The sequence below is a fragment of the Ptychodera flava genome, chromosome 4, assembly GCF_041260155.1.
Source record: "Ptychodera flava strain L36383 chromosome 4, AS_Pfla_20210202, whole genome shotgun sequence".
Lineage (NCBI taxonomy): Eukaryota > Metazoa > Hemichordata > Enteropneusta > Ptychoderidae > Ptychodera > Ptychodera flava.
Window position 1 is genome coordinate 39,708,304 of NC_091931.1, and position 20,488 is coordinate 39,728,791.

At 37.0% G+C, this 20,488-nt stretch overlaps 1 protein-coding gene across 1 annotated transcript; it reads left to right on the forward strand.

Moving 5' to 3' along the window:
• The first annotated feature begins 13,046 nt into the window (after window positions 1–13,046).
• On the forward strand, window positions 13,047–19,186 carry LOC139130514 (uncharacterized). Its single transcript, XM_070696286.1, has 4 exons — window positions 13,047–13,212; window positions 16,766–16,851; window positions 17,189–17,928; window positions 18,301–19,186. The coding sequence occupies exons 1-4, from the start codon at window positions 13,164–13,166 to the stop codon at window positions 18,440–18,442; spliced, it is 1,017 nt and encodes a 338-aa protein (XP_070552387.1). The 5' UTR covers window positions 13,047–13,163; the 3' UTR covers window positions 18,443–19,186.
• Window positions 19,187–20,488: the final 1,302 nt, after the last annotated feature.

The following is a 20,488-nucleotide window of genomic DNA, read 5'->3' on the forward strand; positions in this document are numbered from 1 at the left end:
CCTACTATGACGGGTTGCGCTATGCTGGTGTCGGACTGACAGCACTTGACTGGAGCGTCAGGTCAATGTCGGTCTCGTCTGGTTATCCCGAATGAATGCCAATGTCGATCAAGAAGGCCTCAGACATAACTGTTGTGTCGCTCGTTGTGAGATATTGAGTTGCTTGTGTTTGAAGACTATTTATCTTGTGTTGAGTCGATTGTGTTTGACTTAGCATCATTTTCATTGGTCGACTTTTCTGTTTACTTGCCTTCTGATTGGTTGGTGTTTGAACGTTTGGAATTGGCTATTTTGTTGTTGATTTTAGCTCGTTGTGTTGTCGCACGATCGTCGTGTCGAGTGTAAAAGCTCTGAGGTTGTGATGTCTCCATATGTGATAATATGGATGTTCTGGTTCTGTAGTGTCATGGACGAGTGTGCACAGCTCGGAGTTTTTTGTCACACTCTTTGTTAGATGGTCGATGGATACCCATGTAGGTATTCTCGTGCATGCCCTCTTTCGCCTTAAACTTGCTATGCAAGAATAAGTTGAGAAATCGCATTGTAAGTAAGGGAAAGTGGCTTCACACATCACCCATCTCGTCATGAATGTCTGTCTGTCTCATCTTTCTCTGTCTCTCTGTCTCACTTTCTAATATGATCTCGTTTAAAAAGTTGCAATGACACAGTAAACATATTCCACTGAAATGATTGTTGAGACCTTCCAATTTCGTGCTATTGGCCTTTAAACTGATCCTTTCATATTTGAATCCATCCAAAATCACGACGGTGCCAGACACGCCAAGGCTACTTCAACACAGCAACGCCCCTTAAACATAAGTGCTCTGCTGACATAATGATCGTGTATTGACTCGCCCTGCTTCAACGCCTGCTAAGTCTGTCTGTCCAGTCTGTCTGTCTGTCTGTGTGTCTCTATATTTCTGTCTCTGTGTCTGTTTCTCATTATCTCTCACCCTCTCTTCATTGATTTCAACGGATTTAAAAAAGTTGCGATGACATAGTAAACATTCTAGTAAATTTTTTACAGCAACGCCCCTTAATAAGCTTACATTATATAATGATCGTGTATTGAACTCGCCCTGCTTCACCACTTGCTCTGTCTGTCTGTCTGTCTGTCTGTCTGTCCCTGCTTCACCGCTTGCTCTGTCTGTCTGTCTGTCTGTCTGTCTGTCTGTCTGTCTGATCTTTCTCTAGTAGATATATGGCTCCTGGGCAAGCGAGCATGACATAATTTCTCAAAACTAACTGAGTCATTCAGTCATTATATATAGTCTCATCGTAAATTAAACGTCCTATAAATACCGCGAAAGACTTCTAGGACCCAGCCACTTCGGCAAATACAGCAGAACATCACGTGATTCTGCCAAAGTTTTATCCTCAAGTAACTGAGTGATTATATATAGTCTCATCGTAAATTAAACGTCCTATAAATACCGCAAAAGACTTCTAAGGCCTCGTCACTTCGGCAAATACAGCAGAACAACTGAGTCACGTAATTCTGCAAAAGTTTTATCCTACCGTTTACATCTTACACTTAAAGCTGCATTCGGCGTATTATATTAACAATTCTTACCAAAGTCAGTGCAGTGTGAAAGGTGTTTTCCAGTAACCTGTCTTCACTTACACAGCATGTCAGATCAATCGTCATCAGGTAAGGTAGCTTCTCTCTCACTACCATATTTGCAGTAGCAAAATCCTATACTCATGAGTTGGTTTACGCTTTACATCGTCTCATCCATAATACAAACTTGAAAATTCTATTTAAAATGCTCTCAGATGCCTAGGAAAAAGCTTGATTATAGTATTTTGTTTCCTTTGTAGATATTAAACTGGGTGTTATGGGCCAGTCTGGGGCCAGCCACAACATTTGTAGTGAAAGAGGTAATCCTAAACTCGAAACTTAAGATCTGACTTCATCTTAAACACGTGATATAATGCAAGCATTGTTTAGAATTGAATATGGTACATTACAACTGTCCGATAAGATTCAGCAGCGAACAATAGCCGAGTTTTCTAAATCATGTTTGCCATTGTATTTGTTTATCACTTCTACAAGGAAGCAACTACTGAATACCGCTGTCTTTATTGCCTCCCATTGCACTTAAAGTTTGTGCCATTTTGCAGATGGATTCTGCGTACTTAGTGGCACGTTGGAAGAAGCAAAACACCTGCAGTATTACCTTATCGCCCAAGAGTTAATTTGTACTCCTATCGGTCCTAGCCTTTTAGCATCAGTTCCGACCATTTATGATTTTTCCCCAATAAAGTTCATTTGCGATGTCCTTGAGAAAGAATGATTCAAATGTTTTGTTGTTTTCAGATTCACATTCAGGGAACATTCCCGAAGACAACCAAGCTGAACAAAATGAGGGCGTCATGGACGCTAATGAACAAGAAGAAAATGTTCAAAATGTAAGCTGCAAAATAGATATGACTGAAGTAAAGCGCTCGTCGTTTTTTATTTGTGACAATTACCAACTCAGCTTCGTTTGAAACAGGTACAAAATAAATTGAGGGAAAATATGCAAAGAATGCGAAGCAAGAACCAAATATGCATACCATAGCCTTATCTATATCCTTCTGTACTATAAATTTGAGTAAAAGTGTCACGTAATACCAGATGATAATATTGTAGCTGAATGTTGGAAACTGTCCAAACCTGCGCTCTTATAACCTTCAGGTTTTGCGGATTTACAATGTTTCCCTTGTACTTTCTTCTTTGTCGATTGCAGTGTTTAACAATCTCCAAGTCCATTAGACATGCCTTCTACTGACAGAAATATAAAGTTTAGATGAATACTGCTGTTTGAAGCATGAATACATACATTTTCACTGTCAATATTCCGCCCACTAAGAACTGCGAGAAGCTCGGCATTACTTTGAAGGCAATGTTCATTGACGTGTCCATCCTTTAAACCTTCTAGTTTGAGTACATAAATGTTTCAATAGTTGAATCTTCGTAAAGTGTGGTGTTTCCATCTTCGTGCGAACATCTAATGCAAGTTACGAGATGACAAGGTGTATGCAAATAACACTGTACCAAAGACCAGCGAGGGAAACTTGACACCTTGATGCAAAAGACAATACATAAAGGGTGTTGATTTTTCTTTGCAACTTGTAATTGTAGTTGCCTTCCTATGTTTGTGAAATAAACTTTAAGGAAATTACGCTGTACTTGGATATTATTCCTCGCTACAACTGACGGCGGTCAAAGCAGAACAAAGAAGAAGTGAACTGAATGTGCTCATGTGTTTTACAACAGTTTCATTAATAGTAGTACGCTTCATAGAAAAATAAGACATCTGTTAAATCACTATATGTAGCAGGTTTAATCAACTTTCGCACAGTACTCTCAGAGTTAAATCACTTATTACAAAAAAATTATTTAATATGCAGATAAGGTGTAAAATAACGTTTTAATGTTTCATAGCACAATTAGATATTTTTCAGATCAATATCTGTAGCAGGTATCACCAAATTTGGTGCGGTAATTTCAGAGTTATATACCTAATTACAAAGTTTATTAGATATGTAAATGAACCCTTAATTAAATTCTCACTACTAAAAGCTTAACAACACAGTCAGATATCTGTTAGGTCAGTATCTGCAGCAGATTTTATCACATTGACTGCATTCATTTCGGAATTATATGACTAATTACAAAACTTCATAAACTATGTAAATGAGCTATTTATTAACTTGACACTGCCCAATGCTTCTAAGTACAATGAGATATCTACCAGATCAAAATCTCTAGCACGTTACATCAAATTTTAAGCTGTAATTTTGGAGTAATATTACTAATAACAAAGTTCATTAAATATGCAAATGAACCCTTAATTTGCTTGACACTGCTCAATGTTTAATAGCACAGGTTTCACCGCGTTGGATGCCGTAATGTCAGAGTTATATACCTAATTACAAAGTTCATTAAATATATTAATGAACCCTAAATTAACTTCACACCACTAGATGCTTTACACCATACTAAGATATCTGTCGGATCAGTATCTACAGCAGATTTCATCAAATTTGGTGCAGTTATTTCGGCGTTATATGACTAATACAAAACTTAATAAAATATGCAAATGAGCTATTGATTTGCTTGACACTGTCAAATGCTTCTCAGTACAATTAGATATTTCTCAGATAAATATCTCTAGCAGGTTTTACCGAATTGGGTACCGTAATTTCAGAGTTATATACCTAATTACAAAGTTCATTAAATATGTAAATGAACCCTTAATTAACTTCACACTACTTGATGCTTTACACCACAGTTAGATATCTCACGTATCAGTATCTGCTGCAGATTTCATTAAATTTGGTGCAGTTATTTCTGAGTTATGTGGCTAATTACAAAACTTCATAAATTATGCAAATGAGCTATTTATTTGCTTGACATTGGCCAATGCTTCTCTGTACAATTAGATAGATACCAGATCAACATTTGTTGCATGTATCACCAAATTTGGTACAGGCATTGCAGAGTTATGTCACTAAATACAAATGTTCATTTAATATGCTAATGAGCAGATACTTGACATGACACTTTCAGTACCATCATAATGTTCTGAGATTGTCATCTGTGAGAAGTTTCATGAAATTTTGCGCTGTATTTCTCGATATATGTCGACACTGTCATAACTGTCTCCATAGGGAAACCATTATATGAAAAAAATGATATTACATAACTTAACATGAATATGCAGGCCACACTTACCAAAATCTAGTCAGTTCTTGCAAGTAGCATATGGTACCTATCTACCAAATCTGAGTTGAATCTATTGATGCGTTTTGATTTATCGCGTATACAGACAGACAGACAGACAGACAGACAGACAGACAGACAGACGGACACACACAAACACTGACAGACAGACAGACATCGCTATAACATTAGCCCACGTTTGTGAACACGTGAGCTAAAATGGAAAAACGCATATTACCAACAGAAATGTTAAGCTCCCTACGCAAATTTATTCTTTGCAATAAAGCTGAACAAAAATAAGCTACCGTCTCCTTAAAATATTTAGGTTGGATATTTTGCAGAACAAAAGAACAGCCCCTCTAGGGAGAGAATATTTTTCATAGCGACGTGTAATATCAAATTACAATGGCACGGTCGGTAATTTTGAATTCGCCATTTTTCGCACAAACATTTTTAGGGTCATGAAATTTTGTACATTCATTTTGAATTGGGAAACTGGCTTTACGTGCGATTTGAATGCAACATATGACCAATTTGGTCTAATTGATGCCTTCAAGGGTAAAGATTTCAAAAATAGTCTATGCTTTGGGTGGAACACAAAACTTCAAATAATCTGTGTGAACATGCATTGATGTGAAAACAAAACTACAACAGCGGATTATAGTTTCAGGGTATTGCATGCAGATCTCTTCTTTTCATCACTATATGAATAGAGTGTTCAAATATGCAATTGATCTTTCTGTTAAGGTTGTCAATTCATCGTGTGTGTTTATTGGTATATGAAATCAGATGATGAATGAGTCAGGCTAATTTTTAGTACAAAGTAATGTTGGCAATCAAAGTGTAGATTCTTCCCGACCAAGCAAAATACCTAGACTTTCAACATGCTCCAAGAAAACGAACAAGACTGTACTACAGTGAGATATTAAACAGAACATAACTAAACGAAATACTGTCAAAAAATACGTAGCGTATCATTGCTACTTTTACAAGGTAAATATGTCACTTTGGTATACTTTAAATTCAATTAAATGAAAGGATAAATCAAAGTCAAATAAAAAGTACGTTTTCTTGTATGATTTTAGTACTTACCTACCCTGTTAAAAACCCACGACTCCTAACCTTTATAATATCACGCACGACTTCGACAATTTTTTTGCTCGCTTTTTGATGGGCTGTAGACCATTTAATTTTTTGATGGGCTGTAGACCATTTAAAAAAAAATAAGTTCTCAATAAACCGACTTGGTTTCCTGAAATCCTATCAATGGATAAATATATTTCGGGCCTCAGTTTTCCTGAAATCCTATCAACGGATAAATAAATTTTGGCCTCAGTCTATTTGAACGTTTTAGCTACTGACAGAGTCTACTACTTCAGCAAAATGATATTCATTGTCGTGAATTCACTGCTGACCAAGTAAAGTACTCATGCTTTTTTGACCCGTGCTTAAATAGGATTACGTACGGCGAAATGGCAAACGTAGGTCACGTCTCTGAGAACACTGCAAAAATATGTATGTATGTATGTATGTATGTATGTATGTATGTATGTATGTATGTATGTAGAAATTGTGATTTTTGGTACCAAACAACAGCTCGCAAAATTAGGTTGTGACTATGTTCAAATTGGCAATGACAGAATCAAAATTGTTAACAAGGTTCGTAATTTAGGAGGATATCTTGAATCGACCTTGTCGATGGAGCACCATGTCAACCAGATTTGTCAAAAAGCCAGTCACAACTTATACAACCTCCGACGTATTCGTCATTATTTGAATCAAGACACTACTGAAATTCTTGTTCACGCTCTCATTAGCTCCCACCTCGACTACGCCAATTCAATCTTATACGGCATGCCAAATCAGCATTTTAATAAATTACAGCGTGTTCAAAATGATGCAGCAAGAGTGGTAAATTCATCTGAGAAAGTATGATGGTATGACTGACTCACTAATCCAACTACACTGGCTTCCAGTAAAGGCGAGGGTTAATTTGAAAATTATCTTGCAGGTCCTTAAGGCTTTAAATGGTATGGCACCACAGTATATTTGTGACTTGGTAGAAAGAGTCAGTGTTAATAGGTATAATCTGCGGATAAATTCCGGTTTGAATCTTGTAGTACCAAGATCTTTCGACAGGTATAATGATCGTGCATTTGCAGTCTGTGGTCCAAGGTTATGGAACTCACTCCCACTTGAATTAAAGTGCATAACAGAAATTCAAACGTTTAAATCAAAATTAAAAACATTTCTTTTTAAACAATTTTATCAACTGCACTGATTAATTTTTAATATTATTGGACAATTAATGAGATTTTTGTTTAAATCTTGTTTTGTATTTTATTGAATGCACATTTTATTGTTTTACTTGATGTAAAGCGCTTTTGAATATTTTATTGTAGAAAAAGTGCTATAGAAATATATTAAACATTATGTATGTATGTATGTATGTATGTATGTATGTATGTATGTATGTATGTATGTATGTATGTATACGTAATATGTATGTCAGTGTATGCATGTAGAGTTTAAAATGATTCGCTGATATTCGAAAGTGATCTATTTAAGAGCTTTATGCAATCTTTGGAAGTGTTTTAGTAAAGCATGTACATGACCAGAATAAAAATTTTAGGAGTGTTTTTGTTTTATTATTTTTTAAAGGAGCCAAGAAACGCTGGCGTTGGTGCCGTGGAGAGAAACAATCAGAACAATGACAACAGCTGCTGGAAAAAATGGTGGAATGTTGTCATCCTACTTACGGGAGCCTTGCTAATCATGCGTGTGTGTCTTCTAGCGCTGTTTTTTGTCGTGTTCGTCGATTGCCTTGGTAATTATTCAACCACAGCAACGTGCCGTGATTTTAATCGCATCCCAAATCGTGGGGCGTTTGAATCTCTTCTACCACTGCTTTCTATAATAACTTCAGTGTTGTGGCTTGCTGTTCTGCACAACGTTGAACAAGAGAAGCCCACTTACACTCACATCGCAAAAAGGGTTGTTAAGAAACTTTACTTTTGGAGGTTCTTTTTCGCCTGGTTGGTTGTCTTGGCTTACCATTTTTCTGTTGTTCACTTAAATTTGGGACTTCAAGGATCGTACCTGTACATTTTTTGGCCATTTGAGGAAACAATGTCTGCGATACTGATGTTCGTCTCCAACTTTAGAAAAGGCCCAACCATTGAAGACAACAGGAATTTCAAATTCATTCTCCAGATGTTCAAAGCTGTTCTTCTCATGGTTGCGATTGAAAATGCGGTTATATCGGTGATATCTACGATTTATATATCACTTAAGGTACTCACCTTGCCATCGGAATTCGCTGACAACAGCAACTATTACACAGCAGTAAATTTGATCTTTCTCGTCGTCAACTTTCATTACAGGTATGTAGATAGCTGGTTACTGTTGTCGTTGATCTCTCAAAACGTTTCCATCAAAAATCTGATTTAATGGTTTTTTCGTCTACATTGCTGATATATAATATTTACCATGCGAAATTAAACGTATCTAAATCTACAAACATTTAATTCATTTCTTGGGAACTACTGGTTTACACTTTCTTTCAAAAGTGTGACTCTATCTTGAATTCCCTGGTACTTGCAAGTTTGTTCTCCCGTTCAAAAGTTTTCAGGTAACTTGTCTAGGTGGATTAGAAATTAAAATATATTTAATTGTCGAAAGGTTTTAAATTACTCAATGCTGCGAAAGAACTGTAAACGTTGCCATTCTCTATGATTTGTACACTATTTAGATGGAGACTTGCGGACTACTTTATGATGAAGGTCTTCTTAGGGCGCAAGGATAATCGAATATTACTCGATGTGGGCGATAACACCAGTACCGATATCACAGTAGAAGACAACAACGACGTCGAGGCGCAGATCAACAACTAATGTTGCTGTTGACAAATAATACTACAGCAAATATGTATCAGATTTATTAGACCTCGAGTCAAATAATCAAAGCATGCTACAATGCTATCGCTACATATTCAAGGGAAAACAACAGTAAACACACAAGAGGTAGAATGCCTGTGATAAATCTTAAATAACACATATTACTGGATTCTTAGTACTCGCAAAGCTTTACTGATCTGCATATCATGTAGACTCTTTCTGTACGTGTTGAATAATCATTCTGGCTTGTAAAGTTTTTATCAATTTTCAAAGCAAAAGCGTTATCTTTCCGATGGACTTAAAACAAAAAATGGGGGCCTTTATTCGTATTCTAGATCCAATAGAAAAAGTAGAAAACAGTGAAATAAAAAGAATAACACTTTTGATGAATTTCGAAATGGGAATTGCCTGGCGGAGGAATTTTTCATATCGGGAGAGTGAAAACCACTGTCACCTTGGTCATATCTAACCGTCTAACAATTGAAAACAGTATTCATTTGAGTTTTAGTTTGCACAGCTTGATAAGGACAATATTTTTAGCTCATCAATTTCAATGTTCAACATTTCAAAATAGAAATCTTGGCAATCCCGTTAATATGACATTAAACTGGTCCAATAATCATTATCAGAGATATTCACAGAAACATTATGTCAAATTTGGCTGACTATCACAGTTGTTCGTTAACACACACATTTTTACATGAGCATTATGCCCAGTGAAACCGTTTGAAAATGAGATCCTAAAACAAGATAATACCGTATTACTTCTTTGATACGTGTGTTTGTCACTTCAATATTCCCATTGTAAGCAACAAAAGAAAGTTTATATTCTTATATATTGCCTGTCCTTTCTGGATTAAGAATCAAAGATTTACTTACGCCGATAACCATAACGGTTATTGCAGTGATGAGTTGCAAGCTTTGAAAATTCTCCTCTCTGCTACAGGTGCCTGCAGTACGTGTATGTATGTAAAATAATATCAAGAAAACTTTGCAAAAACGTCTTGGATTAAAACACAATTCGATAGCAGTCAAAACGATTTTTTTCTCTTCAAGAATTATTGCTTTTTAAATGTTAAAAGCTCGCTATACTCCAAATGAGAACATTAAATTCGATCAAAGAAAGTGGATCGACATATGTTTGCGTACCTGCAACGGAAAGAGCTTCAGTCATTGAGCAATGGTGCACGCGTCTCAAAAAGAATTGGTTCTCGTTTCTTCTGTTAAAAGCTAGGCCACTTTAACAGGTGACCTGGGCTGGTTGCAAACTAAGTTCAGTTTCTCTTGTCGATACCAGTAGTCCAGCAATAATAGGCGTGGCTCAACTTAGCCGGCTATTGAACCACTCTTCTTTGGGAGTGGAGATTTAGCCGAGTGGTTCTGTCTGTGGCCTCTCAGCTAGGCGACTGATGCCGTATGTTGTGGGTTCGAATCCGATTGAAAACTATCCGTATTGACTCATTAGTGACATTTCAGACGGTGAAATTATAAGAGAGGCTTCATAGTAAAGGAGGATAGGGGAATTCTCTGAAGTTATAAACAAAGCCAACGCAGCAAGCTTAAAACTTCGTAATTTCGACAGTTTAAAATTTTGAGATATGTATCCAGCTCAGCTTCATTCTGTGAGGATGTAGCGAAACATTTCTCGGGATATAATTCAGTGTTTTTAGCTAGAATTATTGACTCCTTCCCCTGTCTGTCCGCAGGTTGTGTGTGAGTTTGTTTCACATTTATTAAATATATTCCATCTTTTCTCCTTCATTGCTTTGATTGGTTATTCGTATCTTTTTTGTAGTAAATGCATTCAGCCCTTTTTCATCCATCGTAACACACTGACGTAAGAAAATTATGCAGCTGACTGTAGATTGTTGTCTTGCTCTGAGAAAAGGTAAAGAAAGCAAAATAACTTACAGCCCCACTAGCTGTGTCTTTTAGTATTATTTTTATGATTTTACTTTCAAGCTAAAATAAGTTTGTGAGACTGTACTAATTTAGATGTGTGTATTCACTTATTATTAACCACACGCTAGGACTGTATATGCCATTTTGAACAAGATAAAGATTGCACTGCGATTAAATGTTTGCCCAAACATTAAATCGCAGCCCAATGCGTAAAAAAACCCAAATTGGACTATTTCTTTCCATCTAAGGAGTCCCTCCGCCATGAACTTGTTCATTCCGACCCTCCACTTCAGCTGGTATAGTTCTACTCTCCGCACCTAGGTTAGTTTCATTCCATTGTACCTTTGTTTCAACCACCTTTCCTTGTTTCAAACAGTTTACTAATCTTTAATTTTTTAGTTATAGCGCTTTACAATATTCTTAAATCATAACTGGTTTTTAATTTCGTTTGATTAGTCTACTGTAATTTTGGTTTTTTCGCTCACTGTAGTTCCAAATTTCATAAGTATTGTAATTTTCATTTGATTGCGATTCAATCCTCAGTTTACCTTTTACCAGCCTGATTTTTACTTTTGTATGTGTTGACTTTTATTTATCAGCTTTACCCATGAAGAAGGCAACTTGTGTGTTGCCGAAACGTCGGTATATTTTAAATAAAGATCATTAGAAGATAATTATAAACTTAGAAGACAATTATAAACTTAGAAGACGATTATAAACTTATCTATGGCTGTTAACGTATATTTATTATCCTCATATCTTATTCCTTAAAAAACTTTCAAACTATCTCATCAACAGAATAACAATTTAAACGTTAAACTTGTCTAGCAGCTACTTTAATGACAGTACCATTTATAACTGTGACATGTACGTTTTATAGTAAGAGATGATGTTAATGATTGGATGATTTTTTATCTTTAATTCATACATGCTATGTATTTGAAGCCACTTTCCTTTTTTGTTTAAGGACCCCTGTTTCTACAGTAAAACATCGCTAGCTCTGGTGCTAGCTCTGAATCCCTTTGTACCAAGAACTCAACTCTACCGGATTATCCACCATGTGTTGCCATTGACTTTGACATTTAAGAAGAACGAAAGAAACTTTTTCTTTTAATCGGAACCTCTCCTTTGTCCTGGGGGTAACTCGTTCGGCTTGCTAAGAGGCACTCGGGATCTTCTTCTGAGTATGTATTCCACGCAGACGCCACTACGATCGTTTCAGTTACATGGTAATTTTTCTAGTTGTAAGGCTTCAATATGTTATCGCCCAAGATACAGATTCTCCCATGTCTAGGTATGTCTTTAGTGGTGCTGTGCTGTGCATCAGTGTAGCATGCCCTACAAAAGTCAAAGACTTCAACTTCTGTTCAAACAGTCCTCAAGGCAGCCTTCAACCATTCTTTTTCAAAATCAAGAACAAGAACAAAGGTTCACCGTGCAAAATTTGGCACAAATGAAGCAAATTCTCTTAAATTTACCAAGCATTAGGAATTCAAAATGGTCATCATTTCTGTGTTGACTGTATGAGAAGATTAAGACCCTGAACAATTTATTGATTCCAGAACTTCAAAACGAGCTCACACGAGCGGTATCAGAAAAGTATTGTAAAAATTTGACAGTCCGTCTATCCGTTCCCTTTCCGAGCCACGGTATATCTTACGGTATCTATCAGGTAAACTCGTAAAACATTGCATCTAGTGAGGATACTTTCGACAGGATGCTCGTAAAACTCTCTGAGAGCCTTTATTGATATCCCGCTAACTATGCGTGTTACTCTGCTTGGTTTGTATATGTGAAAGCGGCCTTGTTATTGTTGCCAAGTGAATCCTGGTCTGGACTAGAATTCAAATGTACGCAATAGCAGTAAATTGTACATGTATAGACTCTATGTTGACAAGCTATATAGTTGATGCTTCAACATGCTTTTGGAAGTAGAACAAGAACTTGCAATTGACATGCAAAATACAAATAATTGAAAGAGGTCAAAACCTACAGCTGCTGACCATTTTTAATGGCGGTATGAAAGGATATGTACAATTTACTGCTATTGATTCAATGAATTTTACACAGCTTGTCTCGGTTCCCACCAGACCAGTGTCAGGGACTCTCCTTGATCACGTGTATGTCATTTGCCCACAGAATTTTTCATCTGTCAGTGCTGCTGAAGTTGGCATATCTGATTATTATCCTGCTTTTGTTTTACGACGTTTGAATGCAAGCTCTGATTCCACTGGTTCCCATATTACGGATTAAGTCAAGACAGTTTCGTAATTTTATTCCCGAGCATTTTGTTGGTGATCTTGAATCTACGTCATGGCCAGATTTCCACATGTCTGATGATGTAAATACCACTTTCGATGAATGAACTAACTCCTTCAGTCGTATTTGCGATGCGCATGCACCGATTATCACGAGAAGAATGTTATTTTAACCTTCTTTCCTTGCTGACAACTATGAGGAACTATGCCTTTATCTACTTCACAAAGTCAATATAAGACGTCCACCTTATTCGGCTCCCATAATTCCTATCACACTGGCCCGGCATCGATCCACACATTGATCCCTTTGCGTATAGAGAGTTTCACCCCAACAACAGTACGAAGGAGGAAGCGAATATTTTTTCAAAGACGAACACGGTATAACGAGTATCAGAAATGGCACAAAGGAATGATAAACCAAACTACAATATCAGAAGCAGAGCAGGTAAATGAAGGTCTACATTCTTGTTTATCGAAAATTCGGAAGTCGAAGCCCGAACTGCATTTCAGACGACACTGTTTGTTTCCTTGTTTCGTTACATTCAAAAATAGCTTATTAACAATCTTAGAAATTAATTATTATGGAACTATGAAACTCCAAAATGTATTAATATTTCACACCAGAAAGTTAGAACAGCAAACGACCAGTGATGATTGAACCGTCCTGATTGCAAATATATGTGAACTACATTCGCTTACATAGGTTCAGCGATAAACATAGAAAACAGAAGTATCGCGATGTAGGAAGTGGTAAAGCTGTTTACATTACCAACTAAACGCTCCAAAGAGCGTGGTACAGACGTCTCTCTCTGTCTCTGTCTGTCTCTGTATCTCTCTGTCTCTCTCTGTCTCATTCTGTCTCTCTCTCTCTATTGTCAGCGACGTTTCCCACAAAAACAGAAATACGATTTGTGAGGCCTATGAGGGCGGGTTTTATTTACTTTGTGAAGTAGATAAAGGCATATTTCCTCATAGCTGTCAGCAAGGAGAGAAGGTTCACATAAAATTTGATACATTGTGTCACAGTCATAGAAATGCTCCAGCTGATCTCCGGATAATCCATTAATTTGGCTTTGTTCCCGGGCTAAACCTCAAGACAATGTTCTCTCTATTTGCAAGCACGAGTTCCCACAAGGGGGCCGGTATGAGGGCTGTGTAGGCCCGAGTGGACGGGTCATATTTACTTTTAGAAGTAGACAGACTAAGTATACCGGCAGTCAAAGACACACAGAAGTGATTTATAATGCTAGAGTTGATAAATTACGTCGTGTAAAAGCTAGGTAATACCTTTTCATGGCTCGGACAATATATAATTAAAAGTTTCATTTGATCAGTCTAAAACTTTCTTAAATTAGTATGTTCACATGTTGCATAGGCGCTACTTAATCAAGATAAGGGCAGTGTGAGAGAACAGTATTGTTCAAGTTTTCTCAGTTACCAGACTCGAAACAACAGCATGCCATATATCTGTCGCTGAGGGGGCTCGGTTATTTCACGTCAACTTGCGTGGTTTTCTTCCTCTTGTCGAAACAAGTTGCTTAAAATAAACCCCTCTCCCAACTAAACGTACACACAACAGTTGAATAGCAAGCTTTGAAGCGAAATTGTTAAGGTGAAGATTCAATTAAAGACTCAGTCTTGTTCAAAATGACACATTCCAAAACCTTTGATGCAATGGAAGACGCAATGATGCAATAAGACGATAGTGTTGCTCTTTGTATCCTATGTTATGTCAACCATTTATTCCTTTCCGACAATCATAAGGAAATATGCCCTTCTCACAAATTAAAGATAAGCCGTCCACCTCGTGCAGCTCCCATAATTCCTATCACACTGGCTCGGCACTGATCCACATATTAGTCTATTTGCTCAGAGTGTCTCGCCCAAATAACAGTTTCGGATTAGGAAGTAAATATTTTGTCAAAGACGGTTCAGAAATGGCACGAATGGATGATCACCAACAGATATCAACCAAACTACTGTTTTAGAAGCAGAGCAGGTAAATGAAGGTCTAAATTCTTGATGTCCAAACATCGGAACTCGACGCTCGAACTGCGTTTAAGGTCACACTGTTTGTTTCCTTGTTTCGTTACATTCAAAACCGGCTTATTAACAATTTTAGAAATTAATTGCTAGGGAACAATGAAACTCCAAAATGTATCAAACTTTTGCACCAGATATTTAGAAAAGCAACCGACTTGTAATGATTGAACCGTCATGATTGAACATTTAAGTGAACAACATTTGCTTACATAGGTTAAGCGATAAACATAAAACAGAAGTATCGCGATGTCGGAAGTGGCAAAACTGTTTACATTACCAACAATGTGCTCCAAATAACATGGTGAAGACATCTCTCTCTCTCTCTCTCTCTCTCTCTCTCTCTCTCTCTCTCTCTCTCTCTCTCTCTCTCTCTCTCTCCCTCTTTCTCTCTCTCTCTCTCTCAGCGACTTTTCCCAAATAAACAGAAATGCAGTTTGTGAGGCCTATGAGGGCGGGTTTTATTTACTTTTTAAAGTAGATAAAGGCATATTTCCTCATAGCTGTCAGCAAGGAAAGAAGGTTCACATAAAATTTGATAAATTGTGTCGCAGTCATAGAAATGCTCCAGCTGATCTCCGGATAATCCATTAATTTGGCTTTGTTCCCGGGCTAAACCTCAAGACAATGTTCTCTCTGTTTGCACGCAGGAGTTCCCACAAGGGGGCGGGTATGAGGGCTGTGTAGGCCTGAGTGGACGGGTCATATTTACTTTTAGAAGTAGAGAGACTAAGTATCCTGCAGTCAAAGACAAGAAGTGAATTTTCATGATAGAGTTGATAAATTTCAGTAAAAGGACGATAGACTGAGGAGATAGAGAACCTAGCTAATAACCCATCTGGCTCTGACAATAGAACATAGAGTGGTGTTGTTTGCCTACGTTCCATTTTGATAGTCTAAACCATTACTTAAATTGCTACTTTCACATATTGCATTAGTGTAAGTTATTAAAGGTAATGACGGTGTGAGAGAACAGTTTAGACTAATTTGTTTAAGTATTTCTCAATTCTCAGACTCGAAACAACAACATGCAATATGTTGTCGCTGAGGGCGCGAGGTCATTTCATAGTAACCTGCGTAGTTTTCTTTATCTTGTCGAACAAGTTGAAAAAAATAAACCCCTCTCCCTATTTATACTATCAATATTTGGAATATATTGCACATCGGCAGATTCCTGTGAGACTAAAACCGTTTCAATAACGACAAGTCTTACCATTCCTATCCTGCTAAGACGACAAAGAATCAATGGTACTGTGTTGAGAATATCGCTTTCCTTGCAGAATTTCACTAATTTGAAATCACTTTGAATGAAAGCAATCAAAGAAACAGTAAAATCGACAGTGATTAGCTAAAGTTGATGGAATTGCTACCTGAAGAGGATCATATTTTGTGTGAATTGAAATATTTTCAGTCCATTTGAGTACACGTGTTCAGTTTCCATTTGTGTTTGAAATATGCACCAAAAAGAGCAGAAGTATATCTCCCACAGTTTTAGAGAGCCATACAGTGTAGAATATATATAAATATATATAAATATATATATATATATATATATATATATATATATATATATATATATATATATATATATATATATATATATATATATATATATATATATGATGCCAAGGCGTTGTTTGATTGAAGAGAACACATGAACAAAGTTACTTTCTATTTTCGGAGTGATCTAAATCCAGGTTTTGATGTAAACTTGAGAAAGTGTCCCCTCCTGTACTTTGCTCTCTCTTTTCGTTGGTGACCTTCCAAAATATATATATTGCCCCTTTCAACAAGCAAAGGTCCCTAAGCACCTGCATTTGCATCTTATCACCCATTACCTTCGGTTCTCATTAAGTGCACCCTTGGTTTTACTATACCTGTAATGTCCCTTCCATAATTGTAGATATGTGGACAATAGACTTACTTTATTATTTGTTTTCTTTTTTTCTGTTTTTCAGATTCACAATCAGATATTGTTCTTCAAGTAAGGGAAAACAATGACGGCCTCTCTGACACTTATACACGAAGAAGTGACGAAAACAAAGTATTGAAGTGGACAAGACTTTTTACTCACCCCTTTGCGTGTTTATGTTCTTACGATCCAAAAACTTATATTAATAAGAATTTGCTTGCTCTCTCTCTCTCTCTCTCTCTCTCTCTCTCTCTCTCTCTCTCTCTCTCTCTCTCTCTCTCTCTCCTAATTTCAGAATATAAAAAATCGATTATTGGAAATAATCAAAATGAGATATAAGATAGTGAATGGAAAGAGTATAATGATATCACATAAGTAACTGTATTTAGGCGTGTTTTGCAAAGAGTGTATTCCACATGATTAAGATTCCTAACGTGTTCCTCTGCTCTTTGTTGTTATATTATATAAGGAATCGAGGAATGATGATGTTACTCTTGAGATAGGCGGAGTTGACGTGGAGATCAGCAGTGTAAACGATGAGAAAAACTACTCCACAAGATGGTGGTATGTTGTTCTGATACTTACGGCAGCCTTGTTGGTCACGCGTATGTGTATCCTGGTGATGTACTTCGTCGTATTCGGTGACTGCCTTACAAATGTCTCAACCACATCCACGTGCCGCGATTTCAATCTCATCCCCAATCGCCAGGCATTTGAACCATTTCTACCGCTACTGTCCATAGCAACGTCAATCCTATGGCTTATCGTCATCCAAAACCTCGAACAAAAGAAGCCCACATACTATCACATCGCTAAAACACTTTTGAAGAAACTGTACTTTTGGAAGTTTGCTTTCGCCTGGATGGTTGTCGTGGCTTACCATTATTCAGTTGTCAACAAAAACCTCGGACGTCCAGGATCATACGTTTACATCTTTTGGCCCATGGAAGAAACAAGTTCTGCAATACTTATGTTCGTCTCCAATTTTCGGAAAGGCCCGAGCGAAGATGATAGCAGGAAATTTAAATATGTCTTACGAATGTTCATGGCGGTTCATATGATGGTAGCTTTCGAGAATTTTGCCTATTCAATGATGTCAACAATTTACATATCACTTAAAGTACTCACATTGTCATCAGAGTTCGCCGGCCACAGCGGTCTTTACCAGGCAATCAACTTGACTCTTCTTTTTGTGAACGCTCGGTACAGGTATGCAATAAGAGGTTTTGTTTTATAAAAATGCTACCAATCAGAAGTAATTGTTGTTGTTTCGTCACGTATCTTGCCTACAATTATAATTTACCTAGGAGATACATTATATTTAAATGAATAGCTCTTTCACTTCGGTAATTATCACATTACTTTGTACTCTCTCCAGCCCGAGGTTTGGAATTTCTCTCTAAAAGCCTGACAATGTAATAAATGATCTTCTACCCTACATTGTCCTTTTTATTCGATAGCCTCGTTGGAAAGCAAATCAAGTTTATTTGAAATGACAGCCTCAGATCTTACCATGCAAGTCAACGACGCGATAGTCTTGCTTGAGTTGTAAGTTTACTTCTTTTGCACATTTTTTTACAGATGGAGTCTCGCTGACTTCTTTCTGATGAAAGCCTTCCTTGGGCGCAAAGACTGCCGTGTTTTGCAAGATGTAGGCGACAGTGAAGAGTGTGAAAAAAATAACATAGGCATCGACAACTACAACAGGCTGTCTCAAATGTGACGATCTGCTCTCGCAAACATTGGCTCCGAACTTTTCTTGATGAGGTGCATTTTTGTCGGATTCGTCAGAGGCGAGTCGTCTTAATACATTAGTGGTATGAGGCAACATTAAAATAAGGAAAACAACAGTTCAACTCAAAACAGTAATACTTTTTAAACACACATCAATATCCATACATATTAAATTGGTTTCAGGATAAATGAACATTATCGCCATTCAGTGTGTTGACAAAGAGAATGGCGACCATTTTAAAACTGAAAGATCGTGCACATCAAATAATATGCTTCAGTGTAATCGGAAACATTTATATGGTGGCTATCCCTGATTTTTATTGTATTAACAAATAGGTTCAAATTATATCTGTTTAAGTATAGGAAAATGTGAACACTGTTTTCGAGTTACATATTACATTCAGGATTAAGTTCTTTCTCCTGGGATTTAGCATACCATTACGTTATATGAAGCATTTCGTACAGGATGTGTTACTATTCAAGGATATGAAAGAGAATCTGGTGCTTTTTACACATTCAATTAGTCACATGACAAAAGTATCCAACAGGAATTTGAACAGTGGGATCTTTAACGGAGTTTATAAATATCACTATAGATAGGGTAGATGTAATAAACGATGTCATCACGTAAGGAATATGTCACAAGAAACACTGCTAGTTAGCTGCAGGCTTATCGCTCTTTATTCCTCTCACTCTCACTTTCAATTATTAGCACATGACCAAGGCTTGTGATCACTTATCTCCACAGATGTTATATCGTTAGTACTTCATTCAAATTGGATTCTTCATTTTATAATTGCTTTTATTTGGCGTTTACGTCTTACGTCTCAGCATTTGCAGATCATTTCGGCTTTTTTATTATGCCATTTATCAGGTGTCAATTCGTTTCTTTCTATGATGGTATACCAATTTTCTTCTTGTACGTTATATTGTCATCCCTTAATTTTTAAGTTTATTGTTGCATAACACTTTTCTTTCGTTCAATTTTTAAATTTGTTTGACCCGGTAGAGGGCAATCAGTGGGCATTGCCAGAACTTTGGTCAAAATCGTCGGGGTAGTTGCGGACACCATTCTTGTCATTATACTAGTGAAGGTGTATGTTATAAGCCATTACAAAGCTATAAAGTGAAATTCTTCTGTATTAATAAAACGGGGGAACTTTCACCTGTATTATCTCAACATTTTGCTACTTGTCCTTTCTTGGCAAACACATTGATTCCCTTTTGAAGTGGGCACTTATTGGAGAATGAAGGCACATATTTCAGTGATCAATGTGCGCAAGTTGTCTCTGCTACCAAAGCATTCGACGAAGTGATAAATCGTAAGGCTCTGTTTTGTAGCTTGCTTTACAGGCGTGTTATTTGTATTGTACGGTTGTGATATTACGTTTTGTACCATAGACGAGTTTTCGGCGTCAGTTAGGGGTGCGTTCACACATTGGCAAATTATTTCTCAATTTGCGTTGGTATCTAATTTGAAGACCTTCAACATTTTAACTATGTGATCAAAATATACAAGCAGAAACGACAATGGGGACAGGGTTCCCTTTGATGTTGTGAAATAGATAAGGGTAAGAATGATATGCAAGATACTTTCAAAAACAATAATCCCTTGAATAGGTTATATGGAACAACATAGTATAAACGATTGTAGACGATTTCATGGAAGGTTTAAAACAAATGATAGGTAAGGTACAATACCCTTGTTATGCTATAAAACTTAGTGTTTTATAGCTCGGTGGTTGTCAATCCAAGCTCTGCCGTCTTGATCATGTTTAACGTCAATTCCGCATTGATACAGCCATCGCTCGAGCAGAATGGGCGCGCCCTCTATCGGCGACCCTGGAATCACTCTTAAAAGATAGGGATTTAGATTTTGGACTGTGATGTATTCGCTAGGTGACTGGGTGCCGTACGTTGTGAGTTCGTATCCTATCGAAAATTTACTGAATTGATTATCGAGGTTTTTTACGTGTTGAAATTGCCACGAAGGTTTTGACAAGGGTTCAGTTTAAGTGACGTAAAAGTAAGAATT